Genomic DNA, 21315 nt, shown 5'->3' with positions numbered 1-21315 from the left:
ACAGACATACACAAAAGTCATAAACATACACAGAACCTTGGCATTCCTTACAGATACTTGCTTTACCTTGATTAGATTCCCCTACTGAACATCTTTGAGTATCTTTGTCTAAGCCTTACAAAATAAACGTGTGAGTTCCGCATGTTTGTTTTAAAGTCTAGACAGGAGTCTTTTTTTTTTTACTGGTGCATTTTTGGGGAAAGATGCTTTCAAGAAATAGCATCTGAAAATTAAAAGTTTATATAGACCAAACCACAAGAGGTAAATCTATAGCAGAATCTGTAAAGATCTTGAGTTACATATTACATTACATCCACTTGTGCCATACTATCTCCCCCCACCACCTTGTTGGTCTATCCCCATGCTTCCATGTAATCCCCTAATCCGCTTTAGAGAATTTCTAACCTCAGGGCACACGGGGGGAAGGATTTTGGTTTCAAAAAGAATAATATATCCCATCATCCATTCCACTGCAGGAAGCCAGTGCTGGGTACAACCTTCTTTTTTCTTTTTCTAATTATACTCTTTACAATTACAGGGTGACTCATGTTTTTAACAAGGTCGTAGAGCCCATGCTTATATTGCCATGATTTGAAAAAAGAAATAATGCAATTTCATTAAAATGTTTAGTGTGAACTATTTTAATGAGATAAAAAAAAACCTGACCCCACCACACACACATTTTATGAAAATAAGAATGGAAATGGCGACTGATATGGGGTTTCAAGTAATGAAAATACATTCAACAAAGATCTTGTTTAAATGAAAGTGCTTTGCAATAGTGGCCAAGTTCACTATCTAGCAGGAACTCCTGCACAAACTGGAGTTTTGTATGAAAGAGAAATTCCACTCATTAAGTCATCTGCCAAATTCTCACAGTGTTTCCATATATATTTGCCACTGTGGCTGGACATAAGTGGAAATGAGAAGCCATTCTAACTGTCCTTTTGCAGTATCTTGGTACCCTCCTTCCCATGGCAACAGCATCTCACATCTTGTTTGGCTAAGGATGAGCACAGACTAATGCTGCAATAATAATATATACTAGGGATAAATGGCTCACTAGCATTGACTGGTGCGCATTGAATCCTAGCTGTATATTTTCGGATAGGACATCCAAGGCACAGAAGGCAATGCTCCTTAATCAAGGTGCATGAGAATTGGATGTATGGCTAATTCTTGTCATGCTTATTTCTCTAGGTACAATAGCTCTGATGTGCTAGAAGTCCCAAGGGGAGGTAGATGCTACAGTTACAATAGGAACCTGTACTGTGACATAAACCATCACTTTGAAAACCTTATCCCTCTCCCAATAAATTCACTTCTTCCATACTGTTTGAAAGCTCTGCAAAAATGGAATGCAATTTGCCCTGGGTTATAAAGTAAAAGAAAGCTGAATTCCAGAAGCAGGGATCTTGGGCTATTTAGCTGTCTTCTAGTGGCTTAATTTCTACACACAGAGTGGTTAAACTCTTTTATTAGAGCAGGAAATATTTCTGGTTTTAAAAAGAATTGAAATTGCACCCTTAACTCTGTGCTGTTACTAGGAGCCATGTACCCCTTAGTCCAAACCACCAGGGTCTTTACAGTGTTAACACTGTACCAGAGACATGCTCCGTTTGAAATTAAGTCTGATATTTGTATTCAGGAGAACTTGTTTTGCTTTCTCCTGCTTTTCCTCCTGCCTTTGCCTGTTCCTGGCCCTATTATCAGACCTGTGTGCCCAAAGTAACTTTGTACAGCTGAATGTCGCAATAATTTTAAAGATCATGGCATAAAAGCACCCAGCCCATCACTTGTATCTTCTGTCCGTCCGTCTGTCTGTAGTGTGGACAATTCTATAGTGAGGTTGCAACTCTGAACTAAGATACATTGGTTCATTTTGGAATGTATGCTAGGTTTTTGATCATACTGCCTCCCTTGCTTATTGAGCCAAAGGAGGGCAGCTCCTTCATAGATTCACAAGCCAAGTCTTAAATATGAAAAGACAGGAGTGCATGAATGCCATGTTAACATATTTATGCAACTTCCTTCTACTGAGAATCAGCTTCATATATGGTCCATGCTCTTGTCAGCTCAGCACTTTTTAGGGGAAAAAAAACCCTGTAAGCTGAATTAATTTACAAAATCATGTACTTCATAATATAACAATGGTAGATTTTGTCCTATAAAATCCAGCTTTGCTTACTGAAAGTAAACAGCAGCAGTTAATGGGACTGAATGTAAAATACAATGAAATGTCCCAGTATGCTTAATGAAAAGCAAAACAAGTGAAAATGAAATCCAAAGTGCATGGAATCAACTCTTTTAAAAGAAATTACAAAAGATAGCTTGTGACATCAGAAGGACTGCAGACCACAGAATTTTCTTTTCAAAAATAATATTATTTCTCATGACAGTATATGATAGGCACAAGGGAAGGAATCAAATGGAGTCTTTCCCGAGAAAAAACTTATTGCTAAAACCGCAGTATCACTTGTAAGTAAGTGAGATGACTGCATGGGTGTGGAAATAATGAAATCTGCTTGTTCTCAGATTACTAATGAACTCTGTAAAACCATGTTCATCTCCCTTGCAAAAATGATGGTATTTTTATTTTATCTCTTATCACATGTTAGCCAATGAGAACAACTCAGAAGAGAACTTGAAATTTCACAGCAAAACAGAGGAATAACTGGAACAGCTTTAAAAGGGAAAGAAAGGAAAAAAACAAAAGAAAATCATAGGAGTCAGAATTGGACCATTTTAAGGGCAGGCTTAGACTTCCTTACAAAAGACAACAGCCTACCAGAAAGTGAGCACTTATTCATGAAAAGCTCATTCAACTTCCTACAAGTTTTGCACAGTTTCTTCTATGGAGTTATATATATATATATATATTTATCAAGAGTTGTGCTATTAAGTGCAGATCTATGTATCAGTCCTCTTCTGTACAGCCCAAAAGCTCTGACCGTAAAGTGATTCTGCCATACCATGACCATGGGAGGATCCTTATGTGCCGTGCATAGATTGGAGGATCAATAACATTCTTTCTGTGGGTATCATTGTCAAAGTTTCCCTGGAAAACCTGAAAGGTGACCAACAAAATCTAGTTATAACAAAGTTTAGTGCACAAAACAAACAAAAATGTTCACTTCAAAGATGTCAGATCTTCTGACCTCATAGAGGAGGCTATATGTGGTCATAGGAAATAAAAGTTACCCTAGAAAGGAATTATTCTATTTTTTAAATAGATATTTGGCTTAATGGGAGAAGTTTCATATGCTCATTGGGAAAACAACAACAACAACAACAACACTGTGATGTGTAAATCCATCAGTCTATTAGGGACTGAATCCTTCAGAAATCAGGAAGACGTATTCTTAAGTTTAAAAGTACGCTGAAGAACACTTAAACAGTGGTTTTACAGGTGTCTACATTCACAGAACTCTTCTCCCATCAAATCTGATCAATTGTTGTCTGATAACTATAACAGCTTACATGCAAATAAATAAAAGACAATCATATTTTACTATTAAAAAATAATGATTTGTTACTTAAACCATCACTAAATACTCACGGAGTGTTTAAACCAGTCTATCGTTATATTTATATTTTGGTATTATGAACTATCAGACATATTCTAAGTGTATCAATACCCTGCATTTACTTTCTATTTGGCTGAATGCAGCAAATATGTTGGCTTGTAAGACAGTCTTTAGATTAGGTATCATACTGTAGCTTGCAAAGAATTGCATGTTGGGGTGAAATTGAGTTTTGGACTAGAGAATGCTCCTAAAAATGTATCAAAACTGACCATCATTCTTACTGTCAGGACAGAATGTTGTGCTTGGCAGAAATACAACTAAAGCTGGTAAGCTAGTGTACAACTTCTCTGTCTTATTTAAAAACATAATTGAAAGCCTCAATTAACCAAAACCATAATGGAGGCAGGGCATAGAGAAGATTGCAATTGGAATATAAATGCTAAAAAGCATGAATCAACCAATGAATTGAAAGAAATAAAAATAGATATGTGGTATGTTTGTGAAACTAAGAGAAAAGAGAATGAGGTAAGAGATCTGAATGAAGATGGACTGATCTTGTGGAGTAAATCTGATGAATACATGTAGGGATAGGAAACTGTATGGATATGAAACTATACATTACAGGGCTCAATGTATGTCAGAAAGTATGAACCTGTGTCATCAGGACTGTTGTTTGTTTGTTTGTTTGTTTATTTATTTATATTTCAAATTTTCATCACTGCCCATCTCCCCCGAAAAGGGCGGTTTACAATCAAAATTAAAAACACATAAATTACAATATTGTTGAGTACATATGAAAGTAGGCATTCAGAGGCTGGTGATAGTTACATGTTATGCCCCAATGCATGGTGAGAATGGAAGAACAAGAGATGAAGGTTTGAAAAAAAAATATGCGACATTCTAAATGAGTGCTATCCAGAAGGAAAAGTCATTCCGACTTGAATCAACGGGGTCAAATGAGTTATTGGGCCATTCAGAGGCCTAAGAATGAATGAGAATTGTTTGGGGTGAGTATCTGCGTAGAAAAATATTTGTTCAAATGTGTGTTTTAAGCAGAGTCTTTTCATGCTTACAATGTCAAAGGAATATAAATTTAAAAGCATTACTAATTTAGCAGTTTATGATGAAAGAGTATCACTGAAGGATACTGTTATCTGGGAAGTGCAGTATGGCTTTATGCTGGGCAGGTGGTGTGCAGAGTAGACTTTTGTTCTTTAGTGGTTATTGATCATTGCATAAATGTGAGAAAGAAATTTTATTGTACTTTTGTTGATTAGAGAAAGCATATGGTAAAGTGAATAGATTTGAATTATGCAATGTTTTGCACAAATACAGAGTTGAAGATTGGTTTCTGAATGTAGTAAGTACAGTATATGATGCAAGTAAAGGATGCATGAAATAAATGAAACACAGCAAACAGTTCAATATTTAGCAGAGAGTAAGACAAGGATGAGGGATATTCTCTTGGTGATTTAATATATTCATGGATAAATACATAAGGAATACATGTGGTGATCTTAGAGGTGTGCTTGTCAAGAAGATAAATGTGTGTGTACTTTTTTATGCAGTCAGTGCTGTGTTGCTGGCTGAGAACCCAAATGATTTGCAGAAAAACATGAAAAGAGACAAATGGATTTGAAAATTAAATGTATTAGACTGTCAGTGACCTAGAGAATGTACTGAACAATTTCAAGTTATACAACCATGGTAAAAAAAACCCAAAAAACTAGAGTAGGGTAATATTGGTAGAACATTGGTAGAATGTTTTCTGAGGTTGGTAAAATGGATGGAGAAATTTTAAGATGTACAAATACTGGTGGAAAAATAGGTGATCTGTTATGATGAATGAATTTACGTTGATAGAGGTGAAAATGGCCTGTTTAAAACTGAGCTTCTGCCCACTTTATTGTAGGTAAGTGAGAATCAGGAGAAATAAATTGAAGACAGTAGAAAGAGGCTATTTAAGAAGTATGTGTGGTAAAACAATAAGAGGCAGAGTCCTAAATGCATGTGAACTGAATGCTAAAATGAAAGGAAGGGGAAAGTATCACAGAAGGATTTTGAGGTGGATATGGGGAGAATAAATGAGGATCAAATCACAAAATAAATACATGGAGGAAGAGTGAATGGGTTGAGAGAAATGGAAAGAATGAGAAAGTTGGATGGAGTATGGAGCTGATAATAATCCTCAAAAAGAGAATTAAGAAGTTTACAAACAAAAGTGTGAAGTGGGTATATAGACATGACAGATAGAAGGATGGGTTGCAAGCATAGAAACATGAAGAGTATCAGTGTACTTCTAGTTACAGACAGACAGCTTTTTAAAACAGCCTTCCTGGCTGTTGGGTGACAGAGAGAAAAAATACTGCATTTTCTGAACAAGCCTCTTAGGGCTGCCGTGTTGTGGTGGGGGAATTCATTCTCACTGAGTTCAGTGGCTATTTTTGTATATACTTTTGTGTTCATGTATTTTTGCAGTACTTTCTCTGGAGTGTATGGTTCTTAGTAAAGGTAAAGGTTTCCCTTGACGTAAAGTCCAGTCGAGTCCGACTCTAGGGGGCGGTGCTCATCTCCGTTTCTAAGCCTTGGAGCCGGCGTTGTCATAGACACTTCCGGGTCATGTGGCCAGCATGACGACACGGAACGCCGTTACCTTCCCGCCGAAGCGGTACCAATTAATCTACTCACATTTGCATGTTTTCGAACTGCTTGGTGTGCAGGAGCTGGGACGAGCAATGGGAGCTCACCCCGCCGCGCGGTTTCGAACCGCCGACCTTCCGATCGACAGCTCAGCGGTTTAACCCGCAGCGCCACCGCGTCCCTTGTATGGTTCTTACTTTAATGCATACTGTCAAATACATTTGCAGTTAAATTTGACTGCTGTCTGTCTGTAACTAGAAGTGCCTTTGGTCTTACTGGAAATATGGAGGTAGAACTGAACTACTCTTGGAGCTCTGTGCTGGTTGGAGAATTGGTAGTATGCTTGTTTTTAATAGATTAAAGCACTGTTTCTCAACCTTGGCAACTTTAAGATGAGTGGACTTCAACTCCCAGAATTCCCCAGCCAGCATGCTGGCTGGGGAATTCTGGGAGTTGAAGTCCACCCATCTTGAAGTTGCCAAGGTTGAGAAACAGTGGATTAAAGAGAGAGATTGATAAGGACCCTATGATGGGACTTTCCCCTGAAAACAATTTCTTAAACACATAACTAGTTTCTCTATAAAAAACAGTTTTACACTTCCATCCAATGAAGTAGCATGGATTTAAAATGGGCATTTGTAGAAGGGCAAAATAACTCTAGCAAAACAGAACATGTATATAATACATGTAGCTCCCTGAAATATTTTACTACTTTTTAAATTAAAGTACCCTTTAATGATACTTAATCTAAAGGGTATAATTTTGCAAAGCATACAATACGGAAAACCATTGTTTATATGCACTTTTCAAAAGCTGGGATTGTATTTTATCACTGGCATGCAGCTTGGAGATTCTTCTTAAAAAGCTGCTAATGAATGAAATGACATCTATCCCAAAGAAATATAAGCTAACAAGGTAATCGTCTTCAAAGGGCAAAACAGGCTGATTAAATGTAAATGTCTACATGATATACAGGGTATATTTTAAGCTTCATTTGCTAAGGTGGGATAAGCTAATGTGCAGAAGTGTATTCCTTTTCCTCCTTGCCAGATGATTGCAGAAGAGTAGTCACATGAGCATCATCCTCAAAGTGGAAATTCGTTGTTAAAAAATGAAGGATGAAAGAGGATGCAGATTTGAAAATTTAAAAATAATTGTGCTGATCTAAACAGAAAAGACACTGGGGAAAAAATGAACATGTGGCTTGCATATGGCAGTTCAGGAGCAAATTGCTGATTAGTTATTTCACTGTTCTTGCATACCCTTTTTCTTAGGAGTCATCCTTAAGCTGGAAGTATAGTAGTAGACCGCCCTTCAGAATTCTGTATGTTAGTTGGATAGATCAGATGGTTCCTGGGGTGAGATAACTCTGCCATACACTTTAACTTCATACAGCGTTAGGCATAATCAGTGAATAATTCAATAATCAACCAATAATCAACCAATAATCAACCAATAATTCAGGTTCCTATGGATTTTCTTCCTTCAGTGGCAATATAATTTTGAGTAAAATGCACCACATGATTTCTACACTAAAGCCAGATTTACTTGTAAAAGCTTTTTCATTGCTAGCACAGAATAGCTTAAAAACAAAAACAAACAAAACGACAGTCTGCTGTAAAAATAGTAATACTTAGATATTAATTTATAAACTGAAAACAAATCATTTAAAAAGTTTTTTATCCTTCATCATAGCCATCATTCCCTGCACCATAATCATCTAAATTCTAACCTCTTCTTGTTCCATTTCAAAACAACACATACATGTCTCTTACTTAGGGCTATTCAAGCTGAGGCCCTAAGACACCTGAAGCTGGGAGTGGTAGTGTTTGTGGTGGTACCAGAGCTCTCCAAAAGTTGCCACCAAATTGTAATATTATGCTAGATAGGAAAAAAAAATACATGGGGAGTCATTATATTAATCTGAATCAAATATAAATGTAATGAGTGATTGGAATTCAAGAATTGGATAAATGGAGGAATCTGAATTACGAAAGATCTGAATACATGCAATAATGCAGAAGATAGATTAATAGGGTTTTGCAAAAAGCATTTTTTCTTTATTGCCAATAACTGCTTTATGAAATATAAATACAGACTCTACACATGCAGATCATCAGACATGCAAGACCGAAATCAAATCAGCTATGTAATTAGAAATAGAAGATGGAGAAGAATCATCCAGTCAACTAAGACACTTCCAGGTGTGGATTATGGAACAGACTATGAATTACTGGATCATACATGTGGGTTAAATATAGGAAATTAAAAAGATTAGGTGTGCCAGAAAGTTTTGAATAGGTGGACATATAATCAGAACATTGTATTTATTTATCAATAGATACTTTTTGAAATATAAATAAATATTTTATTTATTTATCAGAATGTTTTACAGAAATTTGCAAGGAACAAATTTAGTACACTTAACATGTGCAAAAGATTCCCTAGGGAGTTATGGGAAGACCTAAGAGGCAATGAGAAAATGGAAGTGTGGTGGGGGGGGACCCAAATTTCCCCAAAGAGGAAAATATCAAAACAGTCTTCAGAACAAGCAGTCATGATACCTATGAAAGGATAAAGGACAAAAGCCTAGAACAACAAGCAACAATAGCATACAGTAATTGCATAACAACAATAATAATAAATTAAATTTGTATAATTCCAGAGTCCCAATGACTCTGGGAGGTTCACAAGTAAGAAAAAGTAAAAATAACAGTAAAAATACAATAATGATCAAGAGTAAAAGAATCAAAGATGGCAAAAACTGGAACAAAACAATGGATTCACACATGGCAAAGTAGGCTTTGATCTCCTTTGCCAAAACCCTGGGCAAATGAATGCTGACTTCTCTTCCAGCAAAAAGAGAAAAAGAAAGGTATCTCAGTCAATAATTTCAACAAATAGAGGAGAATGACAAGAAATGAAAATAAGATTTTTTTTAAGAAAAAAGAAATCAGGAAAATTTACAGCTAAGTTAGGAAAACTCAAGAGTAAGCATGGAAGAGATCTGATAAAAGCAAATGAGGTCAAAGGAAGACAGAAAGACTGAACTGGAGCCCTTTACAAGTAGGATTATAGAATGAGAAAAGTATTTGCAGAAGCAAATTTTATTAAAGAATCAGCTCCATTAGAAAATAAGGTGTAAAAGGGAAAAGATCACTTATCAAATAGAAAAGCACCAGGAACAAATAAAAAAATCCTGCTGAACTGTTTAAAGCTTCAGGAGAAAAGGCGTAATGGAATAGAGCAGTATTTCTCAACTTGGGCAACTTTAAGGCATGTGGACTTCAACTCCCAGAATTCCACAGCCTGGCTGTGGAATTCTGGGAGTTGAAGTCCACATGGCTTAAAGTTGCCCAAGTTGAGTAACATTGGAATAAAGGAATAATAGAAAGAGCAAGGTGGAGTACAGAAAGACCTTTGGTTGTGTAGATCATATCAGTATAATGGAATCTATAATGGTTGATGGGTGTGCAAAACAGCTGATTATTCTTCTGAGGAACCCTCACAATAAACCAAAGCTACTGAAAAACTGACTCTGGAAAAACAGAATGGTTCAGAATAGGAAACGTTATATACTGTCCTTTTGTATAACTTATTTAGTGAAAATACTATAAGAATGGTAGAGATAGATGACAACTGCAGTCAAAATATAAGGCAAAGACACTATTGTACTTGCCTACAGTAACTCATGCCCTCATCACTATTTGTCTAGACTACCATTACATGCTCTACAAGGGGCTATCTTTAAAAACCAACTGGAAGCTTCAGTTGTTACAAAATGCACCAGCCCGGATGCTTGCAGGCAGTCAATGTTGCAAGCACATGTGACACTTGTACTCTTGGCCCTTTTTGGTTCCTTGTTGGTTTCTAGGTGCAATATAAATTGCTGGTTATAAAGCCCATAAAGTTTGATTCCAGATTGTGTTGGGAAAGGCAGAGGATGGTTCCCCATTTTTGGGAAGTCATGAGGGCCAATGTTTGGAAGTGTTGCTTTTTGGTAGCAATGCCAACCCTTTGGAATGGTTATCCCCAACTGTGGTTAACTTCTTGATGAAGCTGAAGAGCATTTCCAGAGTGTATTTGGGCCATGATGCTATGTGAATGGGTATTACAACTGTTATACTTTCGTTTTAATTTATTGTAATTTTGCTGTATTGTTTCATTTGTAAGCTGTCAAGAATCTGTTCAGATTGTGGCAGGGTAAACATCTAATAAATAAATAAATAAATAAATAATCAAATTGTATCCTTTTTTAGCCAAAAGTAAAGACTTAGAAGAATTTGCTATGAAAGTAAAACAGTAAAGTAAAATTATGGATTATTATTACCTATTAGGAAGAGAAAGATAACACCAGTCTGCATGATTACTGAACCTATATATGATGGTGCAGAAGTGAACACAATCGATTTTTGTCTTCTTGGGCTCAAAAAGATGGACAATGTGCTGGAACAGTAAAGAGATTAATGCTAGGGAGGAAGGTGATGACAAACTCAGGATGAAGGACAAGGACATTTCAGTGACAACAAAGATCATAATAGTTAAAGGTCTTTCAGGTGGCAAAGTACAGTTTTCAGATCTGGACACTGACTGGTATTATGGGCTGTAGGAAGAACCAGTTACTCCGTGGCCAAATATTGACAGGTTGCTTTCTTGAGGTGATCTTCAGCATTTTAGGCATGTGCCTTCTTTATTACTGTTCAATACTTCCCTTAAGATCTATTTGGCCCCAATCCCACTGTCTTTTAAAAAGCTGACTTTTCAAACAGGCCACAGAGAGGAGTGGTTTGTGATTCTGCTTGATTGATGATAGGTTGGTGGAATGTTCTTGTTTATGTATTTTCCTAATGCATTGATATTTCTGTATTTGGTAGTAGGTTGTTTTAAATTTTGCATGCCAAGTCTCAAAAGAGACTTGACACCCTTATGTATCTATTACATTATGATTAAAATAATAAATTATGTGATACAAGTGAATTAAGGATTAGGGAAAAGAAAATTTATGGCGACAAAGCTGTGGGAAGTAGGAAAAAAGGCAAGAAAATAGGTAAGGAAGAGAGACAGAAACAGAATGTTCTTGGGAAAAAACACAAGTTATTCCCAGAGACAAGTCAAGATAGCAAACTGAGTAATTAAATTAGAAATTGTCATGGTCCCACTCATTTCTGGGCTCTGTCAATTGTTATCCTAGCCTTGCACTATTCTGTCTCCTTGTCCTGCCTGCAGAACAACAAAATCCAAGCCTAAAATCTCTGCAGACCTTGCTTCACACATATTATCACATTGTTGTGCTAGCTCTTAGAAAGTGAATGGATCCTGCTCATTGTTTATCAGAATTTGACAAGATGGAAATATTTATCATCCTTTCATCTTGTTTATAAATGTCTCAATGGGACAATCTTGGAACAATTGCTTTGTATTTCTAGACAATATATTGATTTTTTAAAAATTAATTGGGAAAGAATATGAAAAAATCTTTAGCAACATATTTCTAGAAAGCTATTATTCTAGTTCAGCCCACAAAGTAGGCTTTTTAAACTCTATATGGTAGAGTTAATTAAAGACTTGATTCTTTTTATAAGATGCTAAATATTATAGCATGGCCTAGGATGTCATAGCTGCCTTTTCCTGCATAATTCAGTAGAAAGCCAAAGTGAGTAATATAAAATTAATAGTGCATACTAGGTGAGGACCATCTAGTAGAACAACAAAACAAATCAAAGCATTAAAATGATACTAGAAATTAATGAGTCAAAGTAATTGGGTAAAAGTTTATTTGGTCTGAATTTTTAATGCAGATTACCATTTCAAATCTATAGGAAAACTAGAACCCTTGCCTGGAAACTTGCAATTTTTAGAATTTTTCTATGCAGTTTCCCAGTGCACAAAAATATTATTAGAGTATGAACATCAAAATTAATATATTTGGAGAGAAAGTACAAAAGTACATATTAGTATATACCAAAAGGTATATATTTAGAGGCATGCAATAAAAGTGTTTTTGACTATTTGTGTCATTTTGGGGGGGGGCAGATGTGGAAATAGGCTGAAATGAACTTATCTGTCAAGAAAATGAGAAACAGAGCAAAACCAGAAATGACACAGCCATCCATCCTTATTTATTAAATAACAAGGTGTCCTTGTAAGACAATGAGATGCTCAAGGTGTTTTGATAACAATCTTTCTCAGAGACTCAGGAATATTTTTCTGCTATCTTGGCAACATCTATATCAAAATGCCAAAAGGAGACAGGTTACAATCTGATAACATCTTTTTTCCAAAACTAGTCTGAGGTTTCACTTATTTCAATTTCTTCCCTTGCACATTGGGTTGCGTCCTTTATCTTTTTCCCTTGCAAGGCCATGATACCATCTGCAGAGAGTGAATATGGACACAAACTATTGAAATCCAGTGTCTTGCATTTAACATGAAGTAGAATAATGTTACAGGGCCCCCATTAGGATGCTGGAAGATTATAGGATACAACTATATATTTGGGCTTTAGTTTTTCCTTTATAATTTAAAAATAAAAAAATAAGGTGCAGTTTGGATTTTAAAAGGATCTGAACCATTTTATAAAAATAACATTTTCCTTAATGGTCAGATTGCATTCAAATTATAAGGAAACCTTGGAAACTTGGTCTGTTTAATTGCCTGGCATAAAGTTGTTTGAAATGCACAGTTTATCTTTCAATAATAGCTGTGGGATGTAATTAAATTGTCTTCTTTGCAGTAGTTACAATGATCTCTAACAGAGCAAAGCTTTTTTCCCCCCTGGGCAACATATTTGAAAAATCTGAAAATATAACAAATTGTTGTGGCAACTGGATGAAATAAGACTGAACCCTTGCTTTACCCATCCTTAATAATCAGTGGTAGACTGGAGTTAAGGAATAATGCTGTGCTAGCTTTACTAACAGACCACTTTAGTGAGACATTTGCAATGTTTGTTGTTTATTGGCTCAGTCTCTTCCGAATCTTTGTGACTTCATGGACCAGCCCATGCCAGAGCTTCCTGTCGGTCGTCACCACCCGAGCTCCCCCAGGGACGAGTCCGTCACCTCTAGAATATCATCTATCCATCTTGCCCTTGGTCGGCCCCTCTTCCTTTTGCCTTCCACTTTCCCTAGCATCAGGATCTTCTCCAGGGTATCCTGTCTCCTCATTATGCGGCCAAAGTACTTCAGTTTTGCCTTTAATATTGTTCCCTCAAGTGAGCAGTCTGGCTTTATTTCCTGGAGGATGGACTGGTTTGATCTTCTTGCAGTCCAAGGCACTCTCAGAATTTTCCTCCAACACCACAGTTCCAAAGCATCTATCTTCCTTCTCTCAGCTTCCTTATGGTCCAGCTCTCGCAGCCATATGTTACTACGGGGAACACCATTGCTTTAACTATGCGGACCTTGGTTGTCAGTGTGAAGTCTCTGCTCTTGACTATTTTATTGAGATTTGTCATTGCTCTTCTCCCAAGGATTAAACGTCTTCTGATTTCCAGACTGCAGTCAGCATCTGCAGTAATCTTTGCACCTAGAAATACGAAGGCTTTCACTGCTTCTACATTTTCTCCCTCTATTTGCCAGTTATCAATCAAGCTGGTTGCCATAATCTTGGTTTTTTTGAGGTTTAGCTGCAAGCCAGCTTTTTCACTTCCTTCTTTCACCTTCATCATAAGGCTCCTCAGTTCCTCTTCGCTTTCAGCCATCAAAGTGGTATCATCTGCATATCTGAGATTGTTAATGTTTCTTCCAGCAATTTTAACTCCAGCCTTGGATTCCTCAAGCCCAGCTTGTCTCATGATGTGTTCTGCGTACAAGTTGAATAGGTAGGGTGAGAGTATACAGCCCTGCCGTACTCCTTTCCCAATCTTAAACCAATCTGTTGTTTGCAATGTTTATATACTGTATATTCCTGCTGTGAGACTCAGACTACTATTATAATGATAGAACTGGATGAGACCATTTGGGCCATCATGTACAAGACTATACTCAGTGCAAGAATTCAAATTAGAGCATCCCAGATAGATGGCTATCCAATCTTCACTTGAACACATCCAGTGAAGGGCACTCATCACATCTCTTGGTAATTAGTTTCACTGTTGAACTACTCTTGCCAAATGTGCTTTGTGAAACTCAAATCCATTACTTATGTCCTGAACACTGGGATGAAGAAGGACTTGGTCTTCCTTTTGAGTATTTAAAGTGTTTTGTTATATATCACCTTAGTTTTCTTTTCTCAAGACCAAAATACCCAATTCCTTCAATCTATCCTTGTACAACTTTGTTTCCAATCCCTTGATATCTCTTTCGCTTCTCCTTTAAAAATCTCAAAATATGTTATGTGGGATTTCCAGGTAGTCTTTAATATAGGCAGCTTATATTTAGGCAGTATGACTTCATGTGCCAGATGTGCATCTTGTCCAAACATCCTTAGGGAATTTGGAAATTTGTTTGCCCTCCCTCAGAATGGGTTCCCTGGAAACTCCCTCCCATTGCTGTATTTTGGAGGGGAGGTGGAGACTTGGAATCCTATAAATAACATTTATTTAAAACCCAAAATGTACAGTACATGTACTATCCTGCACTTTAAAAAAAAATCAAAATTCCAAAGGCCTGTCACTAAAATTGCTGTACATTTGTCTGAAATTCTGCACGATACTCTCCCAGAGCAGTGCTACTGTCCTAGCCAAAAGAATGCAGCTATATTAATATATCATAAAACCACAGGCATTTCTCATGATAGCTTTACATTTCCAAATCCTGGTTTCAATTTGATTCTAAGTCTCACACGTGGCGTCTGAAAGGCTCACAAGTCAAATCAGGTTATTTTTGAACTATCAAATTGGGATACAAAATAAACCTTGTGTTTAGTGAACTTGTCTACCTTCCCATGTGTAAAGAAGGTTAAGAAGTAGTTATATACATGTTCTCCATGTAATACATCATGTTGAGTGTTCCTCCGCCAGCATATTTATTCTCTGTATGCTACATCCCAAGCACACTGGGAAAAGGTTTGTAATAGTAGGAGTTTCTTTGAAATGACGCACCATGATTTTTTTCTCCCAAATCACAGATTGCAGTAGATTTTTAAAAAGAATTTTACCATGTAAGATACCATTCTTCTAGCCCTGAAACTGCAATGATCTACTGACCTCTAGCTGAGAAAAGCAAGAACACTATTCAACTCAGAGATATTTTTTTTTCTAAAATGTATTTTTCTCCAACATACTTTAATTGCAGTGATTTCCACTCAGTGCAGGTATAAAAACAACATTCATGTATATTTCCTTTTTCCAACCACTTTAAATGAACAAGAAAAGCAACATTCTCAAGATACCATTTTGCAGCCTCACTGGGCTGTATTCCCAGGGGAGCCGAGTGTCAATTTAAACTTGGACACCTGGCAGTTTGAAACAGCAGGAACCCCTGCTCTTGTTTTTACATTGTTTCTGTTGGAAACTATGCAACTAGAGTTGAGCCAAAATGGTATCTTTAATTCTTTGATGTTTTTCATTGTTGTTAACCATGCACAATCATTTTGGTTTTGGATATTTGCAGTTATCCCTTCCATGGGTTTGAATGGATAGCTAAGGATGTTATGGTTCTGTGATGATGCTGGTGCTGATCATGGATTTAGTATTTATTATTAATGTTACATACTTTGGATAAATGTGGTTTATTCTAACACATTCTACGTACTAATTATCTTTTTCCCAGATAAAATTGTTAATCCAAGCTGACATTCCAGTTCATATCATACCTGATTCTCACACACCTGCAGTAAATAATTCCAATCACAAATGGTACAGAAATCTGATTTTTAGAGATTCCAAAAAAATGTAAAGGACAAGCAAGTGTATTATTTTTTTTCTCCTCCTTTCACTATTGCTCACAATACTTCCCTTTACAGCTTTACTAGAGAGTTTTAATATTTACAGTATATGCATACACATACACATACATATTCATATATGTACACACACGCACATACATATATGTATACATATACCGACACATGTGTGTGTATACACACACATACATATACACATGCACACACCCACACACCCCCTGTTATATATCCATCCCTCCTTAATCACTGCACCTCACTTCTCCTTGGAGAATGAATGGTTCCTTCAGCTAAAGGCTGCACTGAGCTTTGGGGGCCATGCAAAGGGTCCTAATACACACTTGGACAGGGCCACATTTTACTTTTTTGTTTTCATTTTTTAAAAAACTTCTTTTCTTTTCCTTTCTATTTTTAATTTTTTTCTTTATTTTTAAGGGTTTTTTTTTTTTGGTAATGATAAATCCCAGCCTCTGAATATGCTGCAGCTTTTTTCTTTTACTAAAGTTTGCTTTTAAAGCTTTGATCTAAATTAAAACATTCTCTGGTATCTCTAGTTATCTAAGGGGATTGAGGTATCATCTCCCCACCTATAAACCTGTTTGCTGGGTCATTAAGATCTCCAGGACAGGCCCTTTCAAAAGTTCCTGTTTCCAGAGACTCATGTATTTGGCACATAGGGCAGAGCTTTCTGTTTTTTTCCAAGTATGGAAGACAGTCCCTTGGGGGTTTATCCTGACTCTCTCTGCCTTTAAAAAGTCTGCAAGAGTGCTTAATGATTTAACTTTAATTTTCTGCCTTCATTCTTTCTACACTGTTGGGAAGCCATAGTACAAATGGAACCTGGTGAAACAGGCTAGTTCCAGGTCAGCAAAAGGGTGACGCATGGTTATATGCTTTCAAACATGCTGAATAGTGCAAACAACTGTATTCCTTCTGACACTCTATAGAAGCTAAATTTGAAATTTGATGAAGCAGAATAGAAAGAGCATTGAGGCTTTTGAACTTTGAATACTCCTGAGAATACCGTGGATAATAGATAATTGAACAAATCAATCCAGAGTTCTCACTTGAGGCACAAATGATCAAGCTCAAATTATTCTTCCTTGGACACGTATGAATGCCTAGCTCTCTGGAGAAGACTCTGATGCTGGGAAAAGTGGAAGGAAAAAAGAGGATGGCCAGCAGCAAAGTGGAAGAACTCAATTATAGTAGTAATAGGTGTATTTTTGGAAGACCTGAAGGTCCAGGTTGAGATCATCCTTGAGAAAATTTATTTCTGTGGTCACTGAAGGTCTTTCCAGACTAGCTCTGCATGTCTAATTACTTTGCTGGCAGCCCAAGTAGAATTGTTGTCACATGCACATAGAGACAATATTGGAAACTCTTCGAGCTGCCGTGCTGAGCAATCAAGAGATGCCATCAAGCTTTGCGAAGCTTTGAAGCCAAGGAACTACTAAAAAAAAAATCACTTCTGCAACATGGGTTGCTCCAGCTAGGACAGAATAACATCTAGCAGTGATGTTATTAAATGAGAAAGTGTCCATCATTACAGGAAAAGGAGAGTTTTGTTTAGAAAAACAGTTGTCCACGTGAACAAGGAAGTGTACAGCCCTGAAGCAAGTAAAAGAATTTTCAGCTTAAACCTATGCCTCAGAATTTGTGTGAAATAACATTACCAATAAGAAAGCTAATATATACTTCTGCTATTGTCTCACTTTGATAGAGTTAGAAAAGAGGAACGAATTATTTCAAATGTATATGGGAAAAAAACCATATCTGTTCACTTCAAAATTCACATGGCCAGACTGACACACACACAGAGACACACACACACAAACACAGAAATCCAGTGTCAATGTATTGCAAATACCTCCTAGTTGGTAGAATGTGGGCACCCCACAGTACATTGCCTTGCAAGATAGTATCCAGATAAAAGATCCTACCTTGTCCAGTATAGCTCAAACATGTTTGGGGAAGTCAGGCCCTAGATTCTGCTTTGGCCTTATTCTGTGTAGTATAGCCAAGAATACATGTATGGAAGTATACATTCGATTATGAATGAGAGTGCTAAAATGAAGTGGTCTGGGAGAAGGAATATTCTGTAAGTGGTATGGATGAATGTCAATAAAGGTATGGATAACTGACCTCATGAAAAGAAGGAGTAAACTGTTAAGAGGGGACTTGCAGAATAAATTCCACAGTCCTGTAAAAGAGGGAAGCATGAAAAACAAACTCAAAATATCACATATCTTTGATTTTTATTTAGTACAGGGATCTGTGAACTTGGATGGGAAAAAAATTACAGCTTAATTTTCACTAACCTCTAACTGAAATTTAGCTATTTATTCAATAATACATGTGGACAAGCTAATTTATGGCCTCTAGACTCCAAGAATGTTTGTTAACTTCAATAAATCTCTAAACTTATTATAGAATTGTAATGATATCTAAAATTATTATATCCCTCCAAAATTATTGCCTTGTTATTGGATGAATGGATTAATAAAGAAGCACATATATATTTGTTATTTTAAAATATTTTGATAACTATATTTGACAATAAATGATTTCCATTATAATACAGTCTGTATCTATGTATTTTATTATATGCATTTAAATATATTTTTCTGAGAAAGGGTCCATGTGTTTCACCAGACTCTCAAGAGGGTCCGTGGCACAAAAAGGTTAAGAACACGTAATTTAGTATAAGATGAGACAGAAAGAAACTTGGCCAGGCTTTCAGGATTTGGTTATTCTAGTTTACTACAATAAAGAACATTCCTGGAATCCCTGCTGTGCCTGTTTCTTGACCTTGAGCAGCTGAAAATGAGTGGGACTGAGGCAATGTTTTTTTAAAGCAGATTCTTTGAATTATGTATTTAAAATAATGCTATGTTCTTCTAGATACACTGATACAGTGTAGAGCAAAGCACCTGCTTCTTATATTATTTTTATTTACAAAAATTCCTCTGGAGCTCACAACCATATAAGCATTTTTTTTCAGTAGAAGAATGAAGGGGTCATCACAGTTCATCACCTCATTTAGAATGTGCCCAGGTGTTCACAAAAGGGCAAAGGAATTGTGGACATTAAAGGAAGAGACATCTGCCTGATAAGAAAAGTATGTAATGTCAAGGCCATGGTTTTCTGAGTTATTAGACATGGCTGCGAAAGCTGGATCACAAGAAAGACTAAATGAAGAAAAATTGATGCCTGTGAATAGTGGTGCTGGAGAAAATTGTTGAAAAAACCCTTGGACTACAAGAAGAACAAATAATCCAATACTAGATGAAATAAAACTAGACTGTTCACTGCAAGCTCTAAAAATGAAGCTAAATATTCTGAAAACAAAATGTGAAGGCAAGAATCATTGAAGAAGAACCTGATACTTGGAAAAATGGAAAGCAATGAAAAAAGAGGCCCTTAGAAGGCAAGGTGGCCAGATATTATAACTGAAGATAGAAGCCCACATTTCTAAGAACTCAAACAAGTAGTTACTGGCAGACAATTATGATGAAATGGTGTTCACTGGATCTCAAAGAGTTGAAAGCAACTAAACCAGTGTTTAGTGTGGACTTCAACTCTCAGAATTCCCCAACCACACATCTTAAAGTTGCCAGGGTTGACAAAAACTGAACTAAACCATTAAACAAAAATCTAAGGTCTGGAGGTAACCTTAGAAAACTAGGAGAAGAAGTAGGGAACAACCTCCCCAGTTTGTCTTCTGGCAAATTTTGTGATGAGCCATTTGGGCCACAGCTATTTTGTGAGAGCATACAGAACATGTACCCATTAGTTCAACAATATTGGGAACTTCTGATATAAGATATTGGGACTAAGGTATAAGGTGAATAGTTTTTAACTGCTTTTAATTTGCTTTAATTATGTTGATTGTTTAGTTTGTGATTTAATTGTGTACATCACCCAGAGTCACATGCAAGTGAGATGGGTGGCTATATAAATTCAATCAGTGAATAATAAATAAATAAATAAATAAATAAAAATTATTCCATAGCATAGTACATTCTTCCAGATGATGTGTGAATAGTTTGAGAAATTCTGTTTCAAACCATCGTATACATTGTTATTTGCTTCTGTATATATTTTTATGTTATAACCACTATTTTATCACATCTAAAAGTTAATTTTAGTAAAAGTTTTTTTCATTTTAGCACTTTTATTGTTATACATTTAAATGTTATATTTGCTGTTTAACTTATTTAAATTTGACACTTTATACATATTAATATTAAAGTATCAGTAAATGTCAGTATATTTATGATATTACCTTTTTTACTTTGCATTGACCTTTAGGCATGGAAACTTCAACATGTACATCCCATAAAACCACACAGCATACATTAACCAGCAGCTTACTAGCTTGGAGACTGTCAGGGTGGAAGCTTCCTATATCAATGCCTATATTCCAAATATCAATCACCTCATTACCTTATCTTTTTTTTGCTTTTCATCCTGATATATGGTCCAGTGTTCTCCGTCATTGCTATAGGCAAGTTTATAGGAGCCCACAAACTGAACATGACCAAAATCTTTAGCTCCTTGAGTAATAATGCCAGTGATTTTTGTAGGAACAAGAAGATCAATCTATAAATCAAAGCAAAATAAAACACAGGTTAGGAGACCTTGAGTTCTCAGACTTATGTAATTTTTTTTAAAAAAAGTATTGCTTTCATTATCAGATTTTGAAAGATCTGACTGATAAAAGTAAAAGAAATTCATTAATAACTTCAATTAATGGGATGAATACGTTTTCTTTCACCAATCAATTTTCCCCCCAAAACATATTACTTTTAGTCACTGAAGAGGAAATATTTACAAAAATTCTGAACTAAAGAGCTTAGATAAAATTTTAAAATAAAAGAAGTAAAAACTCATTTACCTCTATTTCTGGATAAGAAATGGAAAAAAAATCAGAGTGCATTTTCAATTTATTTCCCATCAGTAATTGTTTGTATTTTTGCCATGCTTTCTTCTCTATAAAGACTTTTATAATATTTATGTAATTCATTCTTACAAAATGAATTAGAATTTTAAATATTAATTAATTAATATTATGGCAAGCTTTTGGCGATGAAGACTGGTGATCTAAAACCACCTCTCCCAGAAGACCTCTGTGTCTTCATATTCAGGCCCAGCCTACTCTTTTGGCTAGTAATTTGGTAGTTCCTGCTGCCACCACATATATTGCCGGGGGAGCCTCACCTGGAATATACCCCTTTAAACCTGGTGTGTGCAAAAGATGGGATTCTTGTACCATATGCTGTTTTTCCAGTGATTAAAATGG

The 21315-nt window shown here is 36.1% G+C and overlaps 1 protein-coding gene across 1 annotated transcript in view; it reads right to left on the bottom strand.

The window, feature by feature from the left end:
• Nucleotides 1–2709: 2709 nt before the first annotated feature.
• Nucleotides 2710–21315, bottom strand: part of EDIL3 (EGF like repeats and discoidin domains 3) — a 263167-nt gene continuing 244561 nt past the window's right edge. Inside the window, exons 9-10 of the mRNA XM_063295452.1 lie at nucleotides 20460–20615; nucleotides 2710–3067 (exon numbers count right to left, since the gene is read on the bottom strand). Of these exons, the coding sequence (XP_063151522.1) occupies nucleotides 2918–3067; nucleotides 20460–20615 (306 nt within the window). The 3' untranslated portion in view covers nucleotides 2710–2917. The remainder of the gene's footprint in view (nucleotides 3068–20459; nucleotides 20616–21315) is intronic.

Source organism: Candoia aspera, chromosome 2, assembly GCF_035149785.1.
Source record: "Candoia aspera isolate rCanAsp1 chromosome 2, rCanAsp1.hap2, whole genome shotgun sequence".
NCBI classification, from domain to species: Eukaryota; Metazoa; Chordata; class Lepidosauria; order Squamata; family Boidae; genus Candoia; species Candoia aspera.
Note: the sequence above shows the minus strand (reverse complement) of the source record. Positions and strands in the feature narration are given on the sequence as shown.